The sequence below is a fragment of the Hypanus sabinus genome, chromosome 17 (assembly GCF_030144855.1).
Source record: "Hypanus sabinus isolate sHypSab1 chromosome 17, sHypSab1.hap1, whole genome shotgun sequence".
Lineage (NCBI taxonomy): Eukaryota > Metazoa > Chordata > Chondrichthyes > Myliobatiformes > Dasyatidae > Hypanus > Hypanus sabinus.
In genome coordinates this window covers 85,662,467-85,686,015 of record NC_082722.1, presented here as the reverse complement: position 1 = coordinate 85,686,015, position 23,549 = coordinate 85,662,467, and the positions used below count along the sequence as shown (strand labels likewise).

Genomic DNA, 23,549 nt, shown 5'->3' with positions numbered 1-23,549 from the left:
ACACGTCTGCTCTTACCCTATCCTCCCGCCACCCTACCAGGGATAGGGTTCCTCTTGTCCTTACCTACCACATCACCAGCCTCTGCATTTGGAACATAATTCTTTGGAACTTCCACCTTCACCAATGGGGTTCCACCACCAAGCAGGTTTTCTCTCCCCCTTCCCTCCACCACCTCACATTCTGCTTTCTGCAGGGATTGCTTCCTATGCAGCTCACTTGTCCATTTGTCCACCCGCACTTACCTCCCTCCTGGCACTTATCCTTGCAGGTGAAACAAATGCTACACCTGCCCCTACACCTTCTCCCTCACTACCATTCAGGGCCCTAAACACACTTTACCTGTGAGTCTGTTGGTGTCATTTACTGTGTTCAGTGCTCCCAGTGTGGCTTCCTGTACATCGGTGACACACGTTATAGGTTGGGAGACCACTTCGCCAAGTACCTATGCTCTGTCCGCCAGAAAAAGTGGGATCTCCCAGTGGCTATCCATTTTAATTCCACTTCCCATTCCCATATGTCAAACCATGGCCTCCCCTACTGTTACGATGAAGCCACACTCAGGTTGGAGGAACAACACCTACTAGTCCATTTAGGTAGCCTCTAAACTGATGGCATGAACATCGATTTCTTAAATTTCTAGTAATGCCCCTCTTGTCACCATTTCCCATCCCCCTTCCCTCTCTCACCTTATCTCCTTGTTTGCCCATCACCTCCCTCTGGAGCTTCTCCCTTTTCTTTCTTCCATTGCCTTCTGTCCTCTCCTATCAGACTCCCCTGTATCTCTTTCACCAATCAACCTCATCTCTTTACTTTATCCCTCTCCCTCCCAGTTTCACTCATCACCTTGTGTTTCTCTCTCCCCACCCCCACATTTTAAATCTACTCCTCATCCTTTTTATCTCCAGGCCTGCCAAAGGGTCTCAGCCTGAAATGTTGACAGTACTTTTTTTCCATTGATGCTGCCTGGCCTCCTGTTCATCCAGCATTTTGTGGGTGATGCTTGGATTTCTAGCATCTGCAGATTTTCTCTTGTTTGTGATTTGATTTCTCCTTCTATGTCTTATGGTTTTATGGTCTTATTTAAAAGGAAGCTAGATGGCAGAGGGTGGACCATCTATAGAATGAACTGCCAGAGGAATTGACTGAGGCAGGTATAATAACAATATTTAAAAGACACTTGCAAAAGTACATGGCCAGGAAAGGTTCAGAGGGACAAGCTTAGACTGTCATCTTGATCAGCATGGATGAGCTGGGTTTGTTTATGCTGTGACTCTGAATGAATGGAAACAGACCTGGAGATGGTGGAGTAAGGGGCAACAGACTGGGGAGATGTAGATTGATTTAATGCCAGTGCATATCACTGACAGGAGCAGCCTGATGGCTGGTGTGAAAAGGAAAACTCACACAACACAAACAGGAATCTGGGAGCATTTTGGAATATTAGCTTGGCTCAAACTTCCCTTAAAGTACCTGTTCTCAAATGAGCAAATGGTTACTGGATGTTTATTCAAGTGGGAATAATTCTTTTTGCTTCCCTCAGTCCAATACTGACCTTTGTTTCAATGCTCTTGCAATGGTTCCTGGCTTAAGACCAATCAGACCTTGTGGAACGATGTACATGATGGTGAGTTGGATCAATTTCTGTATCAAGCAGACATATTAAACCTTCATTTCTACATTGCCCAATGAATTCAACTTCTTTCATTCTTTGCTCTGTTTCTAGGTTGGTGTTGACATAGATAATTTTCCTGAATTCAGAAGTGACATTGACTTCACAGAACGTTTGATTATGGAGCAATCAGTTTTTTGCCTTCCTGCCACGGTAAATCATTTTCATGTACTGACTCCAAATTTAGTAAATAAACTAATACAGCAGTGAGGCTGGTATCTGAAATGAATTGCCAGAGAAGGTAGTGCAGTCAGGGACAGCAACAACATTTAGAAGACATTTGGACAAGTGCTTGAATGAGAAAGACGAGGAATTAATGCAGTCAGGTGGAATTGGTATAGGCAGGCATAATAGTCAGCATGAACAGATGGGCTGAAGGCCCTGTTTCTATGCTTTCAACTTTCTGATATCATCTATTGGTAGTCGCTTGAGCTTCCAGTTAGTGATGTATTAGATCTCGAATATAACGGGGAATGAGAAATTTATAGCAAAGGAGGACTGTGGAAAAAGGTGGCATCCAACTGGTCCCTCCATAAGTGCTATTCAATGATCATGGTTGATCTATTCAACTCCTCTTCAAACCAGTTGCCCACCACCCTTAATTCCCCAATCCTTCAAAAATGCAGATAAAATTTAATTCCTGATAACTGCTAAATGATGCATTTCAGGAAGTCAAACCAGGGAAGGAGTTACACAGTAAATCGTAGAGTCCATTGAATAACAGAACCTAGGGGTATAGATACACAATTGCCACAATTACAAGTAGATAGGGAGGTGATGAAGATGTTTGGCACATTGCCTTCATCAGACAGAGAGCTGAGTACAGGAGCTGGGACATCATATTGCATAGCCCTAATTTCCTAAGCTGCATGTACCCATCTATGACCCTATGTATCCACCTCCACCACCGTCGCCAGCAGTGCTAGATAAGTGTGAGTGGTTCATTTTGGTAGGTAAAATTTGAAGACAGAATATAATATTAATGGTAAGACTCTTGGCAGTGTGGAGGATCAGTGAGGTCTTGGGGTCCATGTCCATAGGACACCCAAAGCTGCTGCGCAGGTTGACAGTGTTGTTAAGAAGGCATACGGTGTGTTGGCATTCATCAACCGGGGGATTGAGTTCAAGAACCAAGAGGTAATCTCATGGATAAGGTGGTGAAGAAATCTTTTGGTATGCTGGCCTTTATAAATCAGAACACTGAGTATAGGAGTTGGGATGTAATGTTAAAATTGTACAAGGCATTGGTAAGGCAAAATTTGGAGTATTGTGTACAGCAAACACGAGGAAATCTGCAGATGCTGGAAATTCAAACAACACACACAAAATGCTGGTAGAACACAGCAGGCCAGGCAGCATCTATAAGGCGAAGCACTGTCGACATTTCGGGCCGAGACCCTTCGTCAGAACAGCATTTTGTAAGTATTGTGTACAGTTCTGGTCACTGAATTACAAGAAAGATGTCAACAAGATAGAGAGAGTACAGAGAAGATTTACTAGAATGTTACCTGGGTTTCAGCACCTAAGTTACAGAGAAAGGTTGAACAAGTTAGGTCTTTATTCTTTGGAGCATAGAAGGTTGAGGGACGACTTGATAGAGGTATTTAAAATTATGGGGGGGATAGATAGAGTTGACGTGGATAGGCTTTTTCCATTGAGAGTGGGGGAGATTCAAACAAGAGGACATGAGTTGAGAGTTAGGGGGCAAAAGTTTAGGGGTAACACGAGGGGGAGGTGGTTCATTTTCGTCGGACAAATATGATGGCAGAATATAGTACTAATGGCAAGACTCTTGGCAGTGTGGAGAATCAGAGGGGTCTTGGGGTCCAAATATTTAGGACACTCAAAGCTGCAGCACAGGTTGATTCTGTGGTTAAGAAAGCATATGGTGCATTGGCCTTCATGTGGAAGTATTGGAAAGGGTACAGAGGAGATTTACCAAGATGCTGCCTGGTTTAGAGAGTATGGATTACGATCAAAGATTAAGGGAGCTAGAGCTTTACTCTTTGGAGAGAAGGAGGATGAGAGGGGACATGATAGAGGTGTACAAGATATTAAGAGGAATAGACAGAGCAGACAGCCAGTGCCTCTTCCCCAGGGCACCACTGCTCAGTACAAGAGAACAGGGCTTTAAGGTAAGGGGAGGGAAGTTCAAGGGGGATATTAGAGGAAGTTTTTTCACTCAGAGAGTGGTTGGTGAGTGGAATGCACTGCCTGAGTCAGTGGTGGAGGCAGATACACTAGTGAAGTTTAAGAGACTACTAGACAGGTATATGGAGGGATTGAAGGTGGGGGGTTATATGGGAGGCAGGGTTTGAGGGTTGGCACAACATTGTGGGCAGAAGGACCTGTAATGTGCTGTACTATTCTATGTTCTATGTTCATCAATCATGGGTATAAGAGCCGAGAGGTAATGTTGCAGCTATATAGGACCCTGGTTAGACCCCACTTGGAGTACTGTGCTCAGTTCTGGTCGCCTCACTACAGGAAGGATGTGGAAACTATAGAAAAGGTGCAGAGGAGATTTACAAGGATGTTGCCTGGATTGAGGAGCATGTCTTATGAGAATGGGTTGAGTGAACTTGGTCTTTTTTAAACATAGAAAACCTACAGAACCATACAGGCTCTTTGGGCCACAAAGTTGTGCCGAACATGTCACCACCTTAGAAATTACTAGGCTTACCTATAGCCCTCTATTTTACTAAGCTCCTGGTACCTATCCAAAAGCCTCTTAAAAGACCCTATCATATCTGCCTCCACCACTGTGGCCGGCAGCCCATTCCATGCACTCACCACTCTCTGAGTAAATAACTTACCCCTGACATCTCCTCTATACCTACACCCCAGCACCTTAAACATGTGTCCTCTTGTGGCAACCATTTCAGCCCTGGGAAAAAGCCTCTGACTATCCATACAATCAATGCCTCTCATCATCTTGTGCACCTATATCACCTATCTCATCCTCCATCACTCCCAGCAGAAAAGGCCAAGTTCACTCAACCTATTCTCATAAGGCATGTTCCCCAATCCAGGGAACATCCTTGTAAATCTCCTCTGCACCCTTTCTATGGCTTCCACATCCTTCCTGTAGTGAGGTGACCAGAAATGAGCACAGTACTTCAAGTATGGTCTGACCAGGGTCCTATATAGCTGTAACGTTACCTCTCGGCTCCTAAATTCAATTCCATGATTGATGAAGGCCAATACACCATACGCCTTCTTAACCACAGAGTCAACCTGCGCAGCTGCTTTGATGTCCTAAGACTTGGACCCCAAGATCCCTCTGGTCCTCCACATTGCCAAGAGTCTTACCATTAATACTATATTCTGCCATCATATTTGACCTACCAAAATGAACCACTTCACACTTCTCTGGGTTGAACTCCATCTGCCACTTCTCAGCCCAGTTTTGCATCCTATCAATGTCCCGCTGTAACCTCTGACAGCCCTCCACACTATCCACAACACCTCCAACCTTTGCGTCATCAGCAAACTTACTAACCCATCCCTTCACTTCCTCATCCAGGTCATTTATAAAAATCACGAAGAGTACGGGTCCCAGAACAGATCCCTGAGGCACTTCACTGGTGACTGAGTGGAGTGACAGAGGATGAGAGGTGACCTGATAGAGGTGTACAAGATGATGAGAGGCATTGATCGTGTGGGTAATCAGAGGCTTTTTCCCAGAGCTGAAATGGGTCGCACAAAAGGCACAGTTTTAAGGTGCTTGGAAGTAGGTACAGAGGAGATGTCAGGGGTGAGATTTTTTGCGCAGAGAGTGGTGAGTGCGTGGAATGGGATGCCGGCGACAGTGGTGGAGGTGGACATGTAGGGTCTTTTAAGAGACTCCTGGACAGGTATATGCAGCTCAGAAAAATAGAGAGCTACGGGCAACCCTAGGTAATTTCTAAAGTAAGGACATGTTTGGCACAGCTTTGTGGGCTGAAGGGCCTGTATTGAACATAGAGCATAGAACATAGAATATTACAGCACAGTACAGGCCCTTTGGCCTACAATGTTGTGCTGACCCTTAAACTCTGCCTCCCATATATATCCCCACCTTAAATTCCTCCCTATACCTGTCTAGTAGTCTCTTAAATTTCACTTGTGTATCTGCCTCCAGCAGAGATTCAGGCATGGCATTCCACACACCAAACACTCTCAGAGTAACAAACCTTCCTCTAATATCCCCCTTGAACTTCCCATCCCTTACCTTAAACCCATGTCCTCTTGTATTGAGCAGTGGTGCCCTGGGGAAGAGGTGATGGCTGTCCACTCAATATATTCCTCTTAATATCTTGTATAACTCTATGATGTCTCCTCTCATCCGCATTCTCTCCAGAGAGTAAAGCCCTAGCTCCCTTAATCTCTGATCATAATGCATACTCTCTACACCAGGCAGCATCCTGGTAAATCTCCTCTGTACCCTTTCCAATGCTTCCACATCCTTCCTATAGTGAGGCGACCAGAACTGGACACAGTACTCCAAGTGTGGCCAAACTAGAGGTTTATAGAGCTGCATCATTACCTCACGACTCTTAAACTCTATCCCTCGACTTATGAAAGCTAACACCCAATAAGCTTTCTTAACTACCCTATCTACCTGTGAGACAACTTTCAGGGACCTATGGACATGTACCCCCAGACCCCTCTGCTCCTCCACACTCCCAAATATCCTGCCATTTACTTTGTACTCTACCTTGGAGTTTGTCTTTCCAAAATGTACCACCTCACACTTCTCTGGTTTGAACTCCCAACATATAGCTCCAACATTATCTCTCGGCTTTTAAACTCAATCCCACGGTTGATGTAGGCCAATGTATTGTCTGCCTTCTTAATCACAGAGTCAACCTGCGTAGCAGCTTTGAGTGTCTTACCATTAAGACTATATTCTGCCATCATATTTGACCTACCAAAATGAACCACCTCACACTTATCTGGGTTGAACCCCATCTGCCACTTCTCAGGTCAGTTTTGCATCCTATCAATGTCCCACTGTAACCTCTGACAGCCCTCCACACTATCCACAACACTCCCAACCTTTGTGTCATCAGCAAATTTACTAACCCATCCCTCCACTTCTTCATCCAGGTCATGTATAAAAATCATGAAGAGTGGAATGAGCTTCCTGTAGAAGTAGTAGAGGCCAGTTCAGTTGTGTCATTTAAGGTAAAATTGGATAGGTATATGGACAGGAAAGGAGTGGAGGGTTATGGGCTGAGTGCGGGTAGGTGGGACTAGGTGAGATTAAGAGTTCGGCACGGACTAGGAGGGCTGAGATGGCCTGTTTCCGTGCTGTGATTGTTATATGGTTATATGGTTAGTGGGGGTGCCAGAACAGATCCCTGAGGCACACCACTGGTGACTGACCACCATGCAGAATATGACCCATCTACAACCACTCTTTGCCTTCTGTGGGCTCGCCAGTTCTAGATCTAAAGCAATTTCCCCTTGGATCCCATGCCTCCTTACTTTCTCAATAAGCCTTGCATGGGGTACCTTGTCAAATGCCTTGCTGAAATCCATATACACTAAGGATGTTTCCGGGATTGGGGAGCATGCCTTATGAGAATAGGTTGAGTGAACTTGGCCTTTTTTCCTTGGAGTGACAGAGGATGAGAGGTGACCTGATAGAGGTGTATAAGCTGATGAAAGGCATTGATTGTGTGGATAGTCAGAGGCTTTTTTCCCCCGAGGCTGAAATAGCTAACATTTTTAAGGTGCTTGGAAGTAGGTACAGAGGAAATGTCAGGGGTAAGTTTTTTTACACAGAGGGTGATAAGAAATGGGCTGCCGGCAGCGGTGGTGCAGGTGGATATAATCGGGTCTTTTAAGAGCCTCTTGGCTGGGTCGAGCTTAGAAAAATAGAGGGCTATGGGTAACCCTAGGTAATTTCTAAGGTAAGTACATGTTTGTCACAGCATTGTGGGCCGAAGGGCCTGTATTGTGCTGTAGGCTCTCTGTGTTGCTATGGTTCTATGTTAAGATTATGCTGATAAGTTAGTAACGGATTGCAATGAAATGGAAGATGAACTTAATAAGTACTTTCACTGTGGAAGACACTAGCAGTGTGCCGAGGTCGATGAGTGTCAGGGAGCATGAGAGTACCATTGCTATTACAAAGGAAAATGTGCTATGCACCTGAAAGGTCTTAAGGTGGATAGGTCACCTTGACCAGATGGACTACATCCAATAATTCTGAAAGAGGTTGCTAAAGAGATTGCAAATGCATTGATTATGATCTTTCAAGGATCGCTTGATTCTGGCAGGGTTTCGAAGGACTGGAAAAATTGGAAATGTTATTTCACTCTTTAAGAAAGTTAAAGTTAAAGTCTGTCCCAAGTTTTATAGGCTCATCAGACTGGTGCTTATGCCAGTTTCCGTGGCGTGACGTGACTGAAAGTATAAGACTCCCCCCAGATAGGACGCCAGTCTATCGCCAGGTTTTAAGAAAGGAGGAAGCCAAAAGAAAGAAAATTATAGACCAGTTAAACTAACTTCGGTGGTTGGGAAAGTGCTGGAGTCCTTTATTAACGATGAGGTTTCAGGGTACTTGGAGACTGATGATAAAATAAGTCGAAGTCAGCATGGCTTATGAAAAGGGAAATCTTGCCTGACAAATCTGCTGGAGTTCGAGGAAGTAAAAATCTGAGTGGACAAAGGAGAGGCAGTGGATGTAATTTACTTGGATTTTCTGAAGGCATTTCATAAGGTGCCATATATGAGCTGCTTATCAAGATAAAATCCCATGGCGTTACAGAAAAGATACTGGCATGGATAGGGGAATGGCTGCAGCCAGAAGGTAGCAAGTGCGAATAATGGGGCCCTTCTTGGTTAGCTGCTGGTTACTAGTGCTGTTCCTCAGGGGTCAGTATTGGGACCACAACTTTTCACATTATTTGGATAATGGAATTGATGGCTTTCTAGCAAAGTTTGTAGATGATACGAAGATAGGTGGAGATGTAGCTAGTGCCGAGGAAGCAGGACTTAAACAAATTAGAAGAACTGGCAAAAAAAGTGGCAGATGGAATACAGCATTAGGAAATACAGTATATGATAATGCATTTTGGTAAAAGTAACAAAAATGCAGACTATTTTCTAAATGGGGAATAAACTTAAATATCAGAGGTGCAAAGGGACTTGGGAGTCCTTGGGCAAGACTCTCAGAAGGTTAATTTACAGGTTGAGCATGGATATTGGGTACAAGTTGATTAGGGAGTTAACATTGGCATGTGCTAAAGGTAATGCAGTCGTTATGGGAGATTTTAACATGCAGGTGAACTGGGAGAATCAGGTAGGTGCTGGACCCCAGGATAGGGATTTTGTGGAGTGTCTAAGGCGGGGGTCGGCAACCTGCGGCTCCCGAGCCATTTGTGGCTCTTTCACCTCTGTGCTGCGGCTCCCTGTGGCTTTGGGAAATAATTGGTCAGTATTTAATTAAAATGTATTTTATGTTAGTTTGTTAGCTTTTGAAATGTAATTATGGTGATCTTGTACAACCTAAGTGTAGCGACACATTTCCTGCCACATCATAAAACGGCTCACAATTAGCCAGCATTCCGGCTAAGGGAGATAGCCTACGGGGGTTTGTGAGTACGCGTCTTTTGCAGCATCTGCGTCCATGGGGGCTGGGTTGAGGGAAGCTGAAAAGCAAGGCTGTTTAGTTCGAATAAAGCTATCTTTGACTGCAGTTTACTGACACCGCTACAACGTGTTTTTATCGCTGGCTGTCCAGACGGAAGGTGCTGAAACGCTTTGTCGCGTGTCTGGAAGAAGTGAAAACTTTCCTGGGCAGCAAAGGGCTCACCTTTCCTGAGCTGGAACAGCCAGAGTGGCTGGAAAAGCTACACTTCATGGTAGACATGACAGCGCACCTGAACACGCTGAACACAGCTCTTCAGGGGAAAGGACGTACAGCCCTGCACATGTTGGAGGATGTTTTGGCATTCGAGCGCAAGTTGACAGTGCTTGCCAGAGATTTACAGAAAGGCACTTTGTCTCACTTCCCCAATTTGAGAGAGTTCAAACAAGGTCACGACATGATAATTTCGGAGTATTTACATTCTGCAATCATCGCAATGCAAACATCGTTTGGGAAACGCTTCTGTGAGTTCAGAGAGGAAAAAAACACATTATCCTTCCCGGTCACTCCCTTAAGCATCGATCCTTCCCTACTGAATACGACTGCATTGGCAGGTGTGAGTCAACCTGATCTTGAGATGGAACTGGCCGACATAGCCGACAAAGACATATGGGTGTCCAAGTTTAGACGCTTGACAGCAGACCTTGAAGATGTTGCCCGTCAGAAGGCCGTTCTTGCTCAGATACACAAATGGAGTGATATTGAAAACCTCACAGATGACAGCTTGCGATCCTGTGTAAAGATGAAGGTGACATCATACAGCCCTGATGTGCAGACGCTGTGCGCTGAGGTCCAGGAGCAGAAATCCCATTAACCAAGTATGATAAATATTTTAATTGCCTATTATTTTACTCATATTCATATTTTTTCATTGTTCAGTGAAATAGTCCTTTCATTTTTCAGGATGACAGCTGGCTGACGTTATTTTTGGTTTGCTGCTGGCGGAAAATTTAAGTTCGGCGTTTTTCATAAATACAAGAAGGACTCAAATAGACATTGAATATTTTACTTAAAAGTAACTTTCAACCCAACGTCTTTTTTTCGGAGTTCAAAATGTTTTTGTTGCATGCAGAAATGTAATTTCGTTTTCTCTGCAGGAGTTCATCAATTTCATAAATGCAACACATTATAGTTTGTTTATACATAGCATAAAGGCAAAAAAAACGTTGTATGCAGTGTTATTTCATTTTAAATGTCAAACGGGTTTTGCGGCTCCCAGTGTTTTCTTTTCTGTGGGAAACGGGTCCAAGTGGCTCTTTCAGTGGTAAAGGTTGCTGACCCCTGGTCTAAGGGATGTATTTTTGGAACAGCTTGTGCTTGAGCCAACCAGGAACGAGGCTATTTTGGACTTGGTGATGTGTAATGAACAGGAATTGATAAGTGATCTTGAAGTAAAGGAGCCATTAGGAAGTAGTGATCATAACATGATAAGTTTTTATCTACAATTTGAGAGGGATAAGGGCAGATCAGAGGTGTCAGTGTTGCAATTAAATAAAGGAGACTATGGAGCCATGAGGGAAGAGCTGGCCAAAGTTAAATGGGCGGATGCCCTGGCAGGAAAGACAGTGGATCAGCAGTGGCAGATATTCTTGGGGATAATACAAAAGATGCAAAAGCAGTTCATTCCAATGAGAAGGAAGGATTCAAAGAGGGGGAAGGGGCCACAGTGGTTGACAAAGGAAGTCAGAGATTGTATAGCATTAAAGAAAAAGAAGTATGACAGGGCTAAGATGAGTGGGAATACAGATGATTGAGAAAGTTTTAAGGAACAGCAGATCTTAACTAAAAAAGCAATACGGAGAGAAAAAAATCAGGTATGAGCTCAGTCGAGCCAGGAATATAAAAGGGGATAGCAAAAATTTTTAGCTATGTGAAAAGAAAGAAGATAGTTAAGAACAATGTTGGCCCCTTGGAGAATGAATTGGGAGAAATTGTTATGGGAAACAGGGAAATGGCAACAGAATTTAATGCGTACTTTAGATCTGTCTTCACCAGGGAGGACACAAGCAATCTCCCAGATGTATGGATGGGCCAGGGTCATAAGATATCAGAGGAATTGAAACAGATTAACATTAGGAAAGAAACTGTGATGAGTAGACTGATAGGACTGAAGGCTAATAAATCCCTGGGTCCAGATGGTCTGCATCCGAGGGTTCTAAAAGAGGTGGCTCAGGAAATTGCGGATGCATTGGTAATCATTTTCCAATGTTCCTCAGATTCAGGATCAGTTCCTGAAGATTGGAGAGTGGCTAATGTTATCCCACTTTTCAAGAAGGGAGGGAAGGAGAAAACGGAGAACTATCGCCCTGTTAGCCTAACGTCAGTCATGGGGAAGATGCTTGAGTCCATTATTAAGGATGAAATAGTGGCATATCTTGATGGCAGTAATAGGATTAGGCCGAGCCAGCATGGATTTACTAAGGGCAAATCATGCTTGACTAATCTGTTGGAGTTTTTTGAGGGTGTAACAAGGATGTTAGACAAGGGTAAGCCAGTGGATGTAGTGTACCTAGATTTTCAGAAGGCATTCGATAAGGTGCCACATAGGAGATTGGTGAGTAAAATCAGAGCTCATGGCAGTGGGGGCAGGGTTTCAACATGGATAGAAAACTGGTTGGCAGATAGAAAGCAAAGGGTAGCAGTGAATGGGTGTTTCTCGGACCGGCTGGAGGTGACTAGTGGGGTACCACAGGGCTCTGTATTGGGACCACAGCTCTTTACGATTTATGTCAACGATTTAGATGAGGGCATTGAAAACTATATCAGCAAGTTTGCTGACGATACTAAACTGGGTGGCAGTGTGACATGCGAAGAGGACGTTAGGAGAATACAGGGAGACTTGGTTAGGCTGGGTGAGTGGGCAGATACTTGGCAGATGTCATTCAATGTGAATAAATGTGAAGTTATCCACTTTGGAAGCAGGAACAAGAGGGCAGAGTATTGTCTGAACGGTGTAGACTTAGGTAAGGGAGAAATGCAAAGAGACCTAGGAGTCCTAGTTCATCAGTCAATGAAGGTGAATGAGCAAGTGCAACAGGCAGTGAAGAGGGCAAATGGAATGTTGGCCTTTATTACAAGGGGAATTGAGTACAAGAGCAAGGATGTCCTTTTGCATTTGTACAGGGCCCTGGTGAGACCACACCTGGAATATTGTGTACAGTTTTGGTCTCCAGGTTTAAGGAAGGACATTCTGGCAATTGAGGAAGTGCAGCGTAGATTCACTAGGTTGATTCCTGGGATGGCAGGGCTGTCTTACGCAGAGAGATTGGAGAGATTGGGCTTGTACACACTGGAATTGAGGAGATTGAGAGGGGATCTGATTGAAACGTTTAAGATAATTAAAGGATTTGATAGGATTGAGGCAGGAAATATGTTCCAGATGTTGGGAGAGTCCAGTATCAGAGGGCATGGATTGAGAGTAAGAGGTCAGTTATTTAAAACAAAGTTGAGAAAGAACTTCTTCTCCCAGAGAGTTGTGGAGGTGTGGAATGCACTGCCTCGGAAGACGGTGGAGGCCAATTCTCTGGATGCTTTCAAGAAGGAGCTAGATAGATATCTGATGGATAGGGGAATCAAGGGATATGAGGACAAGGCAGGGACTGGGTATTGATAGTGAATGATCAGCCATGATCTCAGAATGGCGGTGCAGACTCGAGGGGCCGAATGGTCAACTTCTGCACCTATTGTCTATTGCCTATTGAAACTGTGGTAAAGAAGGTAAATGCAATGTTGACACTCATTTCAAGGGGAATAGAATATAAAAACAAGGAGATAATGCTGAGGCTTTATAAGGCACTAGTCAGGCAGCACTTGGAATATTGTCAACAGTTTTGAGCCCCATATCTCAGAAGGAGATATCTCATCGCAGGGAGTTCAGAGGAGGTTCACGAGGATGATTCTGGGAATTAAGGGGTTAACATATGAGGAGCATTTGGCAGCTTTGTGCCTGTACTCACTGGAATTTAGAAGAATTCAGGGGGAATCTCATTGAAACCTACCATATGTTGAAAGGACTAGATAAGGTGGATATGGAGAGGATGTTTCCTGCAGTGGGGGTGTCCAGAACTAGAGGGCACAGCCTCAAAATTGAGGGGGGACCCTTTAGAACTGAGTTAAGAGGAATTTCTTTAGCCAGAGAGTAGTGAATCTGTGGAATGCTCTGCCCCAGACAGGTGTGGAGGATAAGTCTGTTGGTATATTTGAAGTGAAAATGAATAGTTTCCTGATAGTTCAAGGCATCAAAAGTTATGGCAAGAAGGCAGGTATACGGGGTTGAGTGGGATCCAGGATCAACCAGGATGGTATGGCAGAGCATACTCAATGGGCTGAATGGCCTAATTCTGCTCCTGTGTCTTAAGGTCTCCATAACTCCCATCAGGATCTTTTTACCATTGCATTTTCTTAACTTTAACCACAAGGTTTTTGCATCTAACTATCCTATGCCACCTCTTTCTAAGAAATTTATTTAATTTTTTACCAACAGAGCCTCCTCCCTCCCTCTGCTAAATGTGGATTCCATATGGTTTGTGTATTCAAATATAACATCTCAGTACTGTGTTCATCACCCTTTTCCCCCGTATTAGCAGATTATATTCTTATCCCTATTTATCTCTGTGTACTCTGGAGACTTTCACAACCTCTCCTGCACTCTCTGTTCCCTTCCTCCCATTTTCAAACTGTTGAACCTACTGTTTCGTTTAAAGACACACTACAACCCATCCAACAAATTGCAGTTTTACCCGATCAGCTGCCTATCCTTCCTCACAGTCTTGCTACACACTACATCTCCTTGCACACCAATTGCTCATTCTCTGCCCCTTTGTTTTTGGCTTCCATTCCCCTGCCAAATAAGTTTAAATCCTCCCCAACAGGTCAGGCAAACCTGCCTGCAAGGATATTGGTGTAACCTCTCCTTTTTATCCTCTGTGAAACAAAATTCCAATACATCTCAGTATCAAGCAACCACCACTTGATCCTGTGACCACATTTGACTTTCTCCCATGGCAGCATCAATCTTCCATGCTCAATTAAGATCATGTGCTTCAATCAGTTCACTTCCACTCTTCTAAGCTCCGAAGAACAAATATTTAACTCTTTTGGCTGTGCATGATAGGACCTTAAGACCACAAGACAATAAGACATAGGAGCAGAATTAGGCTATTCAGCCCATCGAGTCCACTCCACCATTTCATCATGGTTGATTCCAGATCCCATTCAACAACATACGCCTGCCCTCTCACCATACTCCTTGATTCCCCAACCAATCAGGAATCTATTAACTTCCACCTCACATATACCCAAGGCCTCCACTGCAGTCTGTGGCAGAACATTCCACAGATTCACCATAAGATACAGCAACAGAAGTAGGCCATTCAGCCCATTGAGTCTGATCCGCCATTCATTCATGGGCTGATCCAATTCTTTCAGTCATCCTCACTCCCTTGCCTTCTCCATACCCTTTGATGCCCTAACCAATCAAGAACCTATCTATCTCCACCTTAAATGCACCCAATGACTTGGCCTCCGCAGCAAATTGTGGCAACAGATTCTATAGATTTACTACCCTCTGACTAATTTCTCTGCATCTCTGCTCTAAATGGATATCCTTCAATCCCGAAGTTGTGCCATCTTGTCCTGAACTCCCCTACCATGGGAAATAAACTTTGCCATATCTAATCTGTTCAGGCCTTTTAACATTCGGAATGTTTCTATGGGATTTTCCCCCCCCCCATTCTCCTAAATTCCAGGGAATACAGCCCAAGCGCTGCCAGATGTTCCTCATATGGTAACCCTTTCCCCTTTCAGTCCTGGAATCATTCTTGTGAATCTTCTCTGAAGCCTCTCCAATGTCAGTATATCCTTTCTGAAACAAGGAGCCCAAAACTGCACACAAAATTCCATGTGTGGTCTCACGTGTGCTTTATAGAGCCTCAATATCACATCCCTGCTCTTATATTCTATACCTCTAGAAATGAATGCCAACATTGCATTTACCTTCTTCACCACCGACTCAACCTGGAGGTTAACCTTTAGGGTATCCTGCACAAGGACTCCCAAGTCCTTTTGCATCTTTGTATTTTGAATTCTCTCCCCATGTAAGTAATAGTCTGCCCATTTATTTCTTCCACGAAAGTGCATGACCATACACGTTCCAGTATTGTATATCATTTGCCACTTCTTTGCCCATTCCCCTAAACTATCTAAGTCTCTCTGCAGGCTCTCTGTTTCCTCTACACTATCCGCTCTTCCACCTAACTTTGTATCATCAGCAAATTTAGCCACAAATCCATTAATCTCATAGTCAAAATCATTGACATTCATCGTAAAAAGCAGCGGTCCCAACACCGACCCCTGTGGAACTCCACTGGTAACCGGTAGCTAGCCAGAATAGGATCCCTTTATTCCCACTTTTTGTATTCTGCCAATCAGTCAATGTTCCAGCCATGCTATTAACTCCCCTGCATTTCCATGGGATCTTATCTTGCTAAGCAGCCTCATGTGCAGTAACTTGTCAAAGGCCTTCTGAAAATCCAAGTACACCACATCTACTACATCTCCTACTTTGCTTGTAATTTCCTCAAAAAATTGTAGTAGCTTAGTCAGGCAGAATTTTCCTTTCAGGAAATCATGCTGCCTTTGGCCTATCTTATCATGTGCTTCCGGGTACTCCGTAATCTCATCCCTAACAATCGATTCCAACAACTTCCCAACCATAATACCAGGCTAACAAGTCTATAGTTTACTTTCTGCTGCCTCCCACCCTTTGCAAATAGTGGAGTAACATTTCAATTTTCCAATCATCCAGTACAATGCCAGAACCTATTGATTGTTGAAAAATTATTGTTAATGCCTCCACAATCTTTCCAGCTACTTCCTTCAGAACTCGAGAGTGCATTCCATCAGGTCCAGAAAATTTATCCACCCCTAGACCATTAAGCTTCCTGAGCACATTTTCGGTCGTAATTTTCACTGCACATACTTCACTTCCCTGACACTCTTGAATGTCCAGTATACTGCAGATGTCTTCCACTGTGAAGACTGATGCAAAATATGCTTTCAGTTCCTCTGCCATCTCTGTGTCTCTCATTACAATATCTCCAGTGTCATTTTCTATAAGTCCTATATCTACCCTGAACTCTTTTTTTATCCTTTGTATACTTAAAAAAGCTTTTAGTATCTTCTTTGATATTAGTCGCCAGCTTCCTTTCATAATTCATCTTTTCCTTCCTAATGACCTTTGTAGTTTCCTTCTGCAAGTTTTTAAAAGCTTCCCAATCTTCTATCTTCCCACTAGCTTTGGCCTCCTTGTATGCCCTCTCATTTGCTTTTACTTTAGCTGACTTGACTTGTCAGCCATGTTAGTGTCCTTCCATTCGGAAATTTCTTCTTATATATCTGTCTTGTACTTCCCTCAGTTTTTGCAAAAACTCCAGCTGTTGCTGCTCTGCTGCTCTGCTGTTCTTCTTGCTAGTGTCTCTTTTCAGTTAACCTTGGCCAGTTCCCCTCTCATGCCATTGTAATTTCCTTTATTCCACTGAAATACTAACACATTGGAATTTAGTTTCTCCTCAAATTTCAAAGTGAATTTGATCATATTGTGATCACTTTTTCCCAAGGGTTCGTTAACCTTAAGCTCTCTTATCACCTCCGGATCATAGCACAACACTCAATCCAGCACAGCCAACCCCTTTGTGGGCTCAATAACAAGTTCTTCTAAAAAGGCAACCCCATAGGCATTCTACAAATTTTCTCTCTTGAGGTCCAGTACTGGCCTGGTTTACCCAATCCACTTTCATGTTAAAATCTCCAATGATTATCATGACATTGCCCTTCTCACATGCCTTTTCTATCTCCTGCTGTAATTTGTAATCCTCTACCCAGCTGCTGTTTGGAGGTTTGTATACAACTGCTATTAGGGTCCTTTTACCTTTGTCATTTTTTAACTCAACTCATAGAGACTAAACACCTTCTGAGCCTATGCCATCCCTAATGATTTAATATTATTTCTTATACACAGGGCCACACCACCCCCTCTGCCTAATAACCTATCTTTCCAATATACCATATATTCTTGGACGTTCAGCTCCCAAAGGCAGCCATCCTTTAGCCAGGTTTCAGAGATGGCCACAACGTCATACTTGCCAATCTGCAGCTGAAGTTCAATATCATCCATTTTATTTCTTATGCTGCGTGCGTTCAAATATAACTCTTTCAGTCCAGTATTCCAGTCCAGCTTTCTGTTTTAACTGCACTACATCTCTATTGCCCTGTAACTCATCCCAGTGACTGTGATTATGCCTCATCTCCTACTTGTCCTTTCTATCATCTCTGTTGCATGCTGCCTTTGATCTATTTCTGCTTTCCCCTTCCTCAGCCCTATTACTCTGGTTCCCATCCCACTGCCAAATTAGTTTAAACTGTCCTGAACAGCTCTATTAAACCTGCCTGGTAGGATATTGGACCCCTTAGAGTTCAGGTGTAATCTGTCCTTTTTGTACATTTGTACCTCCCTCAGAAAGGGTCCCAAAGATCAAGGAACCCAAAGCCTCGCCCCCTACACCAGTTTCTCAGCCATGCATTAATATGCCTGATCATGTTACTCTTCCACTCATTAGCACATGGCACAGGCAGCAACCCTGAGAATATCACCCTGGAGGTCCTGCTTTTCAGCTTCCTACCCAATTCCCTCTTCAGAATTCTCTCTTCAGGACCTCCTTCCTTTTTCTACCTATTCATTGGTACTGACATGTACCAAGACTTATGGCTGTTTACTTTCTCCCTTCAGAATACTCTACACCTGATCAGAGAAATCCCATACCCTGGCACCTGGGAAGTGACACACCATGTGGGTATCTCTAACAGGCTGACAGAACCTCCTGTCTGTTCCCCTCACAATGGAATCCCCTATGACTACCGTATTCCTCTTTATCTTCTCTCCCTTCTGCACCATGGAACCAGGTTCAGTATCACAGATCCAATTGCCGTGGTCATTCTCTGTCAGGTCACCCCTCTAAACAGAATCCAAAATGAGATAACAATTATTGAGGGGGATGGCCACAGGAGTGCTCTCTACTATTTGATCTCTTCCCATCCCTTCCCCAACAGTCACCCACTTATCTACCTCCTGCAGCCTTGGGGTGGCTAACTCCTTGTAGCTCCTATCTTCTGCTCATTTTCCTTAAAGCTGCAAGCTGCAGCTCCAAATCCCTAACAAAGTCTCTCAGAAGCTGCATCTTGGTGCACCTAGCACAGATGTGGCCATCTGGGAGACTGGAAGATACCCAGGATTACCACAGCTGACACCTAGAGCAAAGTACTAACCCTACAGACATGCTCTCTATTCCTCCCAAAAAAATGCAAGGAAAAAGAACGGTCCACTTACCCAATTACCTTGCTAAAGCCCGAATGAGCCAAAGCCCTACCACTCTGCCTTCGACCACTCCTTTTATGCCTGAACCTTCCCTGCTCTCCAACTCACGATAGGTGAGCTGGCTATTGCTGAGTTCCTGCGAAGCTTTCCCCTTTTAAACTTCGCTCCCAGACCTGGGTGCCACCTCCTCTCTCAGAACTTTCCAAATCACGATTAGGTTCAGATTTCTGGATCATTGGGACCTCTTTTGGAGAAGGTGTGACCTGTACAAAAAGGACGAGCTACACTTGAATCCGAGGGAGAACAATATCCTGACAGGGAGGTTTGCAAAGGCTATCGAGGAGAGTTTAAACTAGAATTGTTGGGAGGTGAAGGCTGAATGGAAAAGATGGAGGAAGAGGCAGTTGGCTCACAAATAGAGAAAACTTGGAGACAGTGCGAGAGGGAGGATTGGCAGGTGATAGAGAAGGGATGTGCTCAGAACAATGGATTGAGATGCATCTATTTTAATGCAAAGAGTATTCTGAACAAAGTGGATGAGCTTAGAGCATGGATCAGTACCTGGAGCTATGATGTGGTGGCTATTACAGAGACTTGGATGGCTCAGGGGCAGGATTAGTTACTGCAAGTGCCAGGCTTTAGATCAGGGGTCGGCAACGTTTACCACTAAAAGAGCCAATATGGACCCATTTCCCACAGAAAAGAAAACACTGGGAGCCACAAAATGAAATAACACTGCATACAACGGGTTTTTTTTTGCCTTTATGCTATGTATAAACAAACTATAATGTGTTGCATTTTTGAAATTGATGAACTCCTGCAGAGAAAACGAAATTACATTTCTGCATGCAACAAAAACATTTTGAACTCCGAAAAAAAGACGTTGGGTTGAAGGTTACTACATAGGTAGCCTACCTTGGATCGAAGAATTAAAAGAAAGCGCGCACTGGTGGGTGTCAGGCATTGGCAGTGGTGATGTATATTAATAGCGATAAAAAACACGTTGTAGCGGTGTAACGCTACACGCAGCGCTAAAATAAAGACTGCAGTCAAAGGTAACTTTATTCGAACTAAACAGCCTTGCTTTAAAGCCTCCCTCAACCCGTCCCCGTGGGCGCGGATGCTCCAAAAGACACGTACTCACAAACCCCCGTAGGCTATCTCCCTTAGTCGGAACGGTGGCTAATTGTGAGCCGGTTCGGATGTGCCAGGAAACGGTGTCTCCGCAAAGTTTTCATATTGTACAAGATCACCATAATCTTCAAATTTCGAATTACATTTCAAAAGCTAACAAACCACGGGGAGCCGCATCACAGAGATCAAAGAGCCGCATGTGGCTCTGGAGCCGCAGGTTGCCGACCTCTGCTTTAGATGTTTCAGAAAAGACAGGGAGGGAGGCAAAAAAGGTGGGGGTGTTGATCAGAGATAGTGTCATGGCTGCAGAAAAGGAGGAAGTCATGGAGGGATTGTCTACAGAGTCTCTGTGGCTGGAAGTTAGGAACAGGAAGGAGTCAATAACTCTACAGGGTGTTTTTTTTTATATAGACTACCCAATAGTAACAGGGACATCGAGGGGCAGATAGTGAGACAGATTCTGGAAAGGTGTAATAATAACAGGGTTGTTGTGGTGGGAGATTTTAATTTCTCAAATATATATTGGTATCTCCCTAGAGTGAAGGGTTTAAATGGGGTGGAGTTTGTTAGGTGTGTTCAGGAAGGTTTCCTGACACAATATGTAGATAAGCCTACAAGATGAGAATCTGTACTTGATGTGGTATTGGAAATGAACCTGGTCAGGTGTCAGATGTGGGAAAGCATTTTGGAGATTGTGATCACAATTCTATCTCCTTTACCATAGCATTGGAAAGGGAGAGGAACAGACTAGTTAGAAAAGTGTTTAATTAGAGTAAGGGGAAATATGAGGCTATCAGGCAGGAACTTGGAAACATAAATTGGAAATGTGTTCTCTGGGAAACATAGGGAAGAAATGTGGCAAATGTTCAGGGGATATTTCCATGGAGTTCTGCATAGGGAACGTTCCAATGAGACAGGGAAAGGATGGTAGGGTACAGGAGCCATCGTAGACAAAGACTGTTGTAAATCTAGTCAACAAAAAAAGAAGAGCTTACGAAAGATTCAAAAAACTAGACAATGATAGAGGTCTAGAATATTATAAGCCTAGCAGAAAGGAGCTTAAGAATGAAATCAGGGGAGTCAGGAGGGGCCATGAGAAGGCCTTGGTTGACAGGATTAAGGAAAACCCCAAAGGCATTTTACAAGTACATAAAGAGAAAGAGAATAAGACGTGAGAGAATAGGGCCAATCAAGTGTGACAATGGAAAAGTGTGTATGGAACTGGAGGAGATAGCAGAGGTACTTAATGAATACTTTGCTTCAATATTCACTATGGAAGAGGATCTTGGCGATTGTAGAGATGACTTACAGCGGATTGAAAAGTTTGAGCATGTAGATATTAAAGAAGAGGATGTGCTGGAGCTTTTGGAAAGCGTTAAGTTGGATAAGTCATTGGGGCTCGACGAGATGTACCCCACGGTACTGTGGGAGATGAGGGAGGAGATTGCTGAGCCTCTGGCAATGAACTTTGTATCATCAAGGGGGACTGGAGAGGCTGTTGAGGATTGGAGGGTTTTGTATATTGTTCCCTTATTCAAGAAAGGGAGTAGTGATAGCCCAGGAAATTATAGACCAATGAGTCTTACTTCAGTGGTTGGTAAGTTGATGGAGAAGATCCTGAGAGGCAGGATTTATGAACATTTGGAGAGGTATAATATGATAAGGAATAGTCAGCATGGCTTTGTCTAAGGTAGGTCGTGCCTTAAGAGCCTGATTGAATTTTTTGAGGATGTGACTAAACACATTGATGAAGATGGAGCAGTAGATGTAGTGTAAATAGATTTCAGTAAGTTATTTGATAAGTTACCCATGCAAGGCTTATTGAGAAAGTAAGGAAGCGTGGGATCCAAGGGGTCATTGCTTTTTGGATCCAGAACTGGCGAGTCCACAGAAGGGAAAGAGTGGTTGTAGACGGGTCATATTCTGCATGGAGGTCAGTGACCAGTGGTGTGCCTCAGGGATCTGTTCTGGGACCCCTTCTCTTCATGAATTTTATAAATGGCCTGGATGAGGAAGTGGAGGGATGGGTTAGTAAATTTGCTGATGTCACAAAGGTTGGAGGTGTTGTGGATAGTGTGGAGGGCTGTCAGAGGTTACAGCGGGACATTGATAGGTTGCAAAACTGGGCTGAGAAGTGGCATTTGGAGTTCAACAAAGATAAGTGTTTTGTGGTTCATTTTGGTAGGTCAAATATGATGGCAGAATATAGTATTAATGGTAAGACTCGTGGCAATGTGGAGGATCAGAGGGATCTTGGGGTCCGAGTCCATAGAACACTCAAAGCTGCTATGCAGGTTGACTCTGTGGTCAAGAAGGCATACAGTGCATTGGCCTTCATCAATTGTGGGATTGAGTTTAAGAGCCAAGTGTTAATGTTGCAGCTATATAGGACCCTAGTCAGATCCCAATTGGAGTATTGTGCAGAATTCTGGTCACCTCAGTACAGAAAGGATGTGGAAACCATAGAAAGGGTGCAGGGATTTACCAGGATGTTGCCTGGATTGGGGAGCATGCTTTACGAGGATAGGTTGAGTGAACTCGGCCTTTCTTTTTTACGCAGAGAGTAGTGAGTGCGTGGAAAGGGCTGCTGGAGACAGTGGTGATGGCAGATACGATAGGGTCTTTTAAGAGATTCCTGGATAGATACATGGAGCTTAGAGAGGGCTATGGGTAACACTAGGTAATTTCTAAGGTGAGGACATGTTCAGCACTGCTTTGTGGGCTGAAGGGCCTGTATTGTGCTGCAGGTTTTCTATGTTTCTCTTTGTCTAAAAAATTTCCTCCTTACTTCTTTTCTTAAAGGTCGCCCCACCAGAGGAAATATCCTCTTCACACCCACTTTATTTAGTCCTTTTAACATTCAGTAGGTTTCAATGAAATCTGCCTGCATTCTTCTAAATTCCAGTGAGTACAGGCTCAAAGCCGCCAAACGCTCCTCATATATTCACCCTTTCATTCCCAGGATCATCCTCATGAACCTCCTCTGGACTCTCTCCAATGACAACACATCCTTTCCTAGATAAGGGACCCAAAACTGCTGACAATATTCCAAGTGCAGTCTGACTAGAGTCTTATAAAGCTTCAGCATTATTTCCTTGTTTTCGTAGTTTATTTCCCTTGAAATAAATGCCACCATTGCATTTGCTTTCTTTACCACAGACTCAACTGTGAATTAACTTTCTGGGGGTTTTGCACGAGAACTTCTAATTCCCTTTGCATCACTGATGATCAATGAGAGATTTTCTCCCCATTTAAAAAATAGCCCATTATCCAATTATCTTACCCCAGGAATTTGTCTGGTGTATTACAGGTTGACTTTCCTCAGGTTTCTCTGATATCTGCATCATTATCTTCTGATACATTAGAAACAGTTGGGAAAGATGATGATCTCTTCCATTTATGCCAGCAACATCAGGAAGGTTTAATTGGAATGTTTAACTTCTCATCTTCCATCTGTAGTGCTTCGAGTATCCAAACTACTTCAGAGTGGTTGTGACTGTTCCTGAAGACTTGATATTGGAAGCATGTAAGCGCATCCGTGAGTTCTGTGAGGAACATTTCCAGTCACAAGAACATTACAGTGTACCTGATGCTGAAGGTGATAAGTGATGCCAAGTTCACTGGATCCTATAAAATGATAGACTGTGCTTCAGTTTTAACTATTTAATTCAATCCTAATGTAATGTATAAATTATTGTACAACGTTTAATTTATTATTTATGCATAGTAATTC

At 43.7% G+C, this 23,549-nt stretch overlaps 1 protein-coding gene across 2 annotated transcripts in view; it reads left to right on the top strand.

Moving 5' to 3' along the window:
- Positions 1 to 23,549, top strand: part of tat (tyrosine aminotransferase) — a 164,553-nt gene extending 141,004 nt beyond the window's left edge. For both annotated transcript variants that reach the window (XM_059993396.1, XM_059993395.1), the window contains 3 exons: positions 1,542 to 1,625; positions 1,725 to 1,823; positions 23,276 to 23,549. In XM_059993396.1, coding sequence (XP_059849379.1) covers positions 1,542 to 1,625; positions 1,725 to 1,823; positions 23,276 to 23,425 — 333 coding nt within the window. In that variant the 3' untranslated portion in view covers positions 23,426 to 23,549. The remainder of the gene's footprint in view (positions 1 to 1,541; positions 1,626 to 1,724; positions 1,824 to 23,275) is intronic.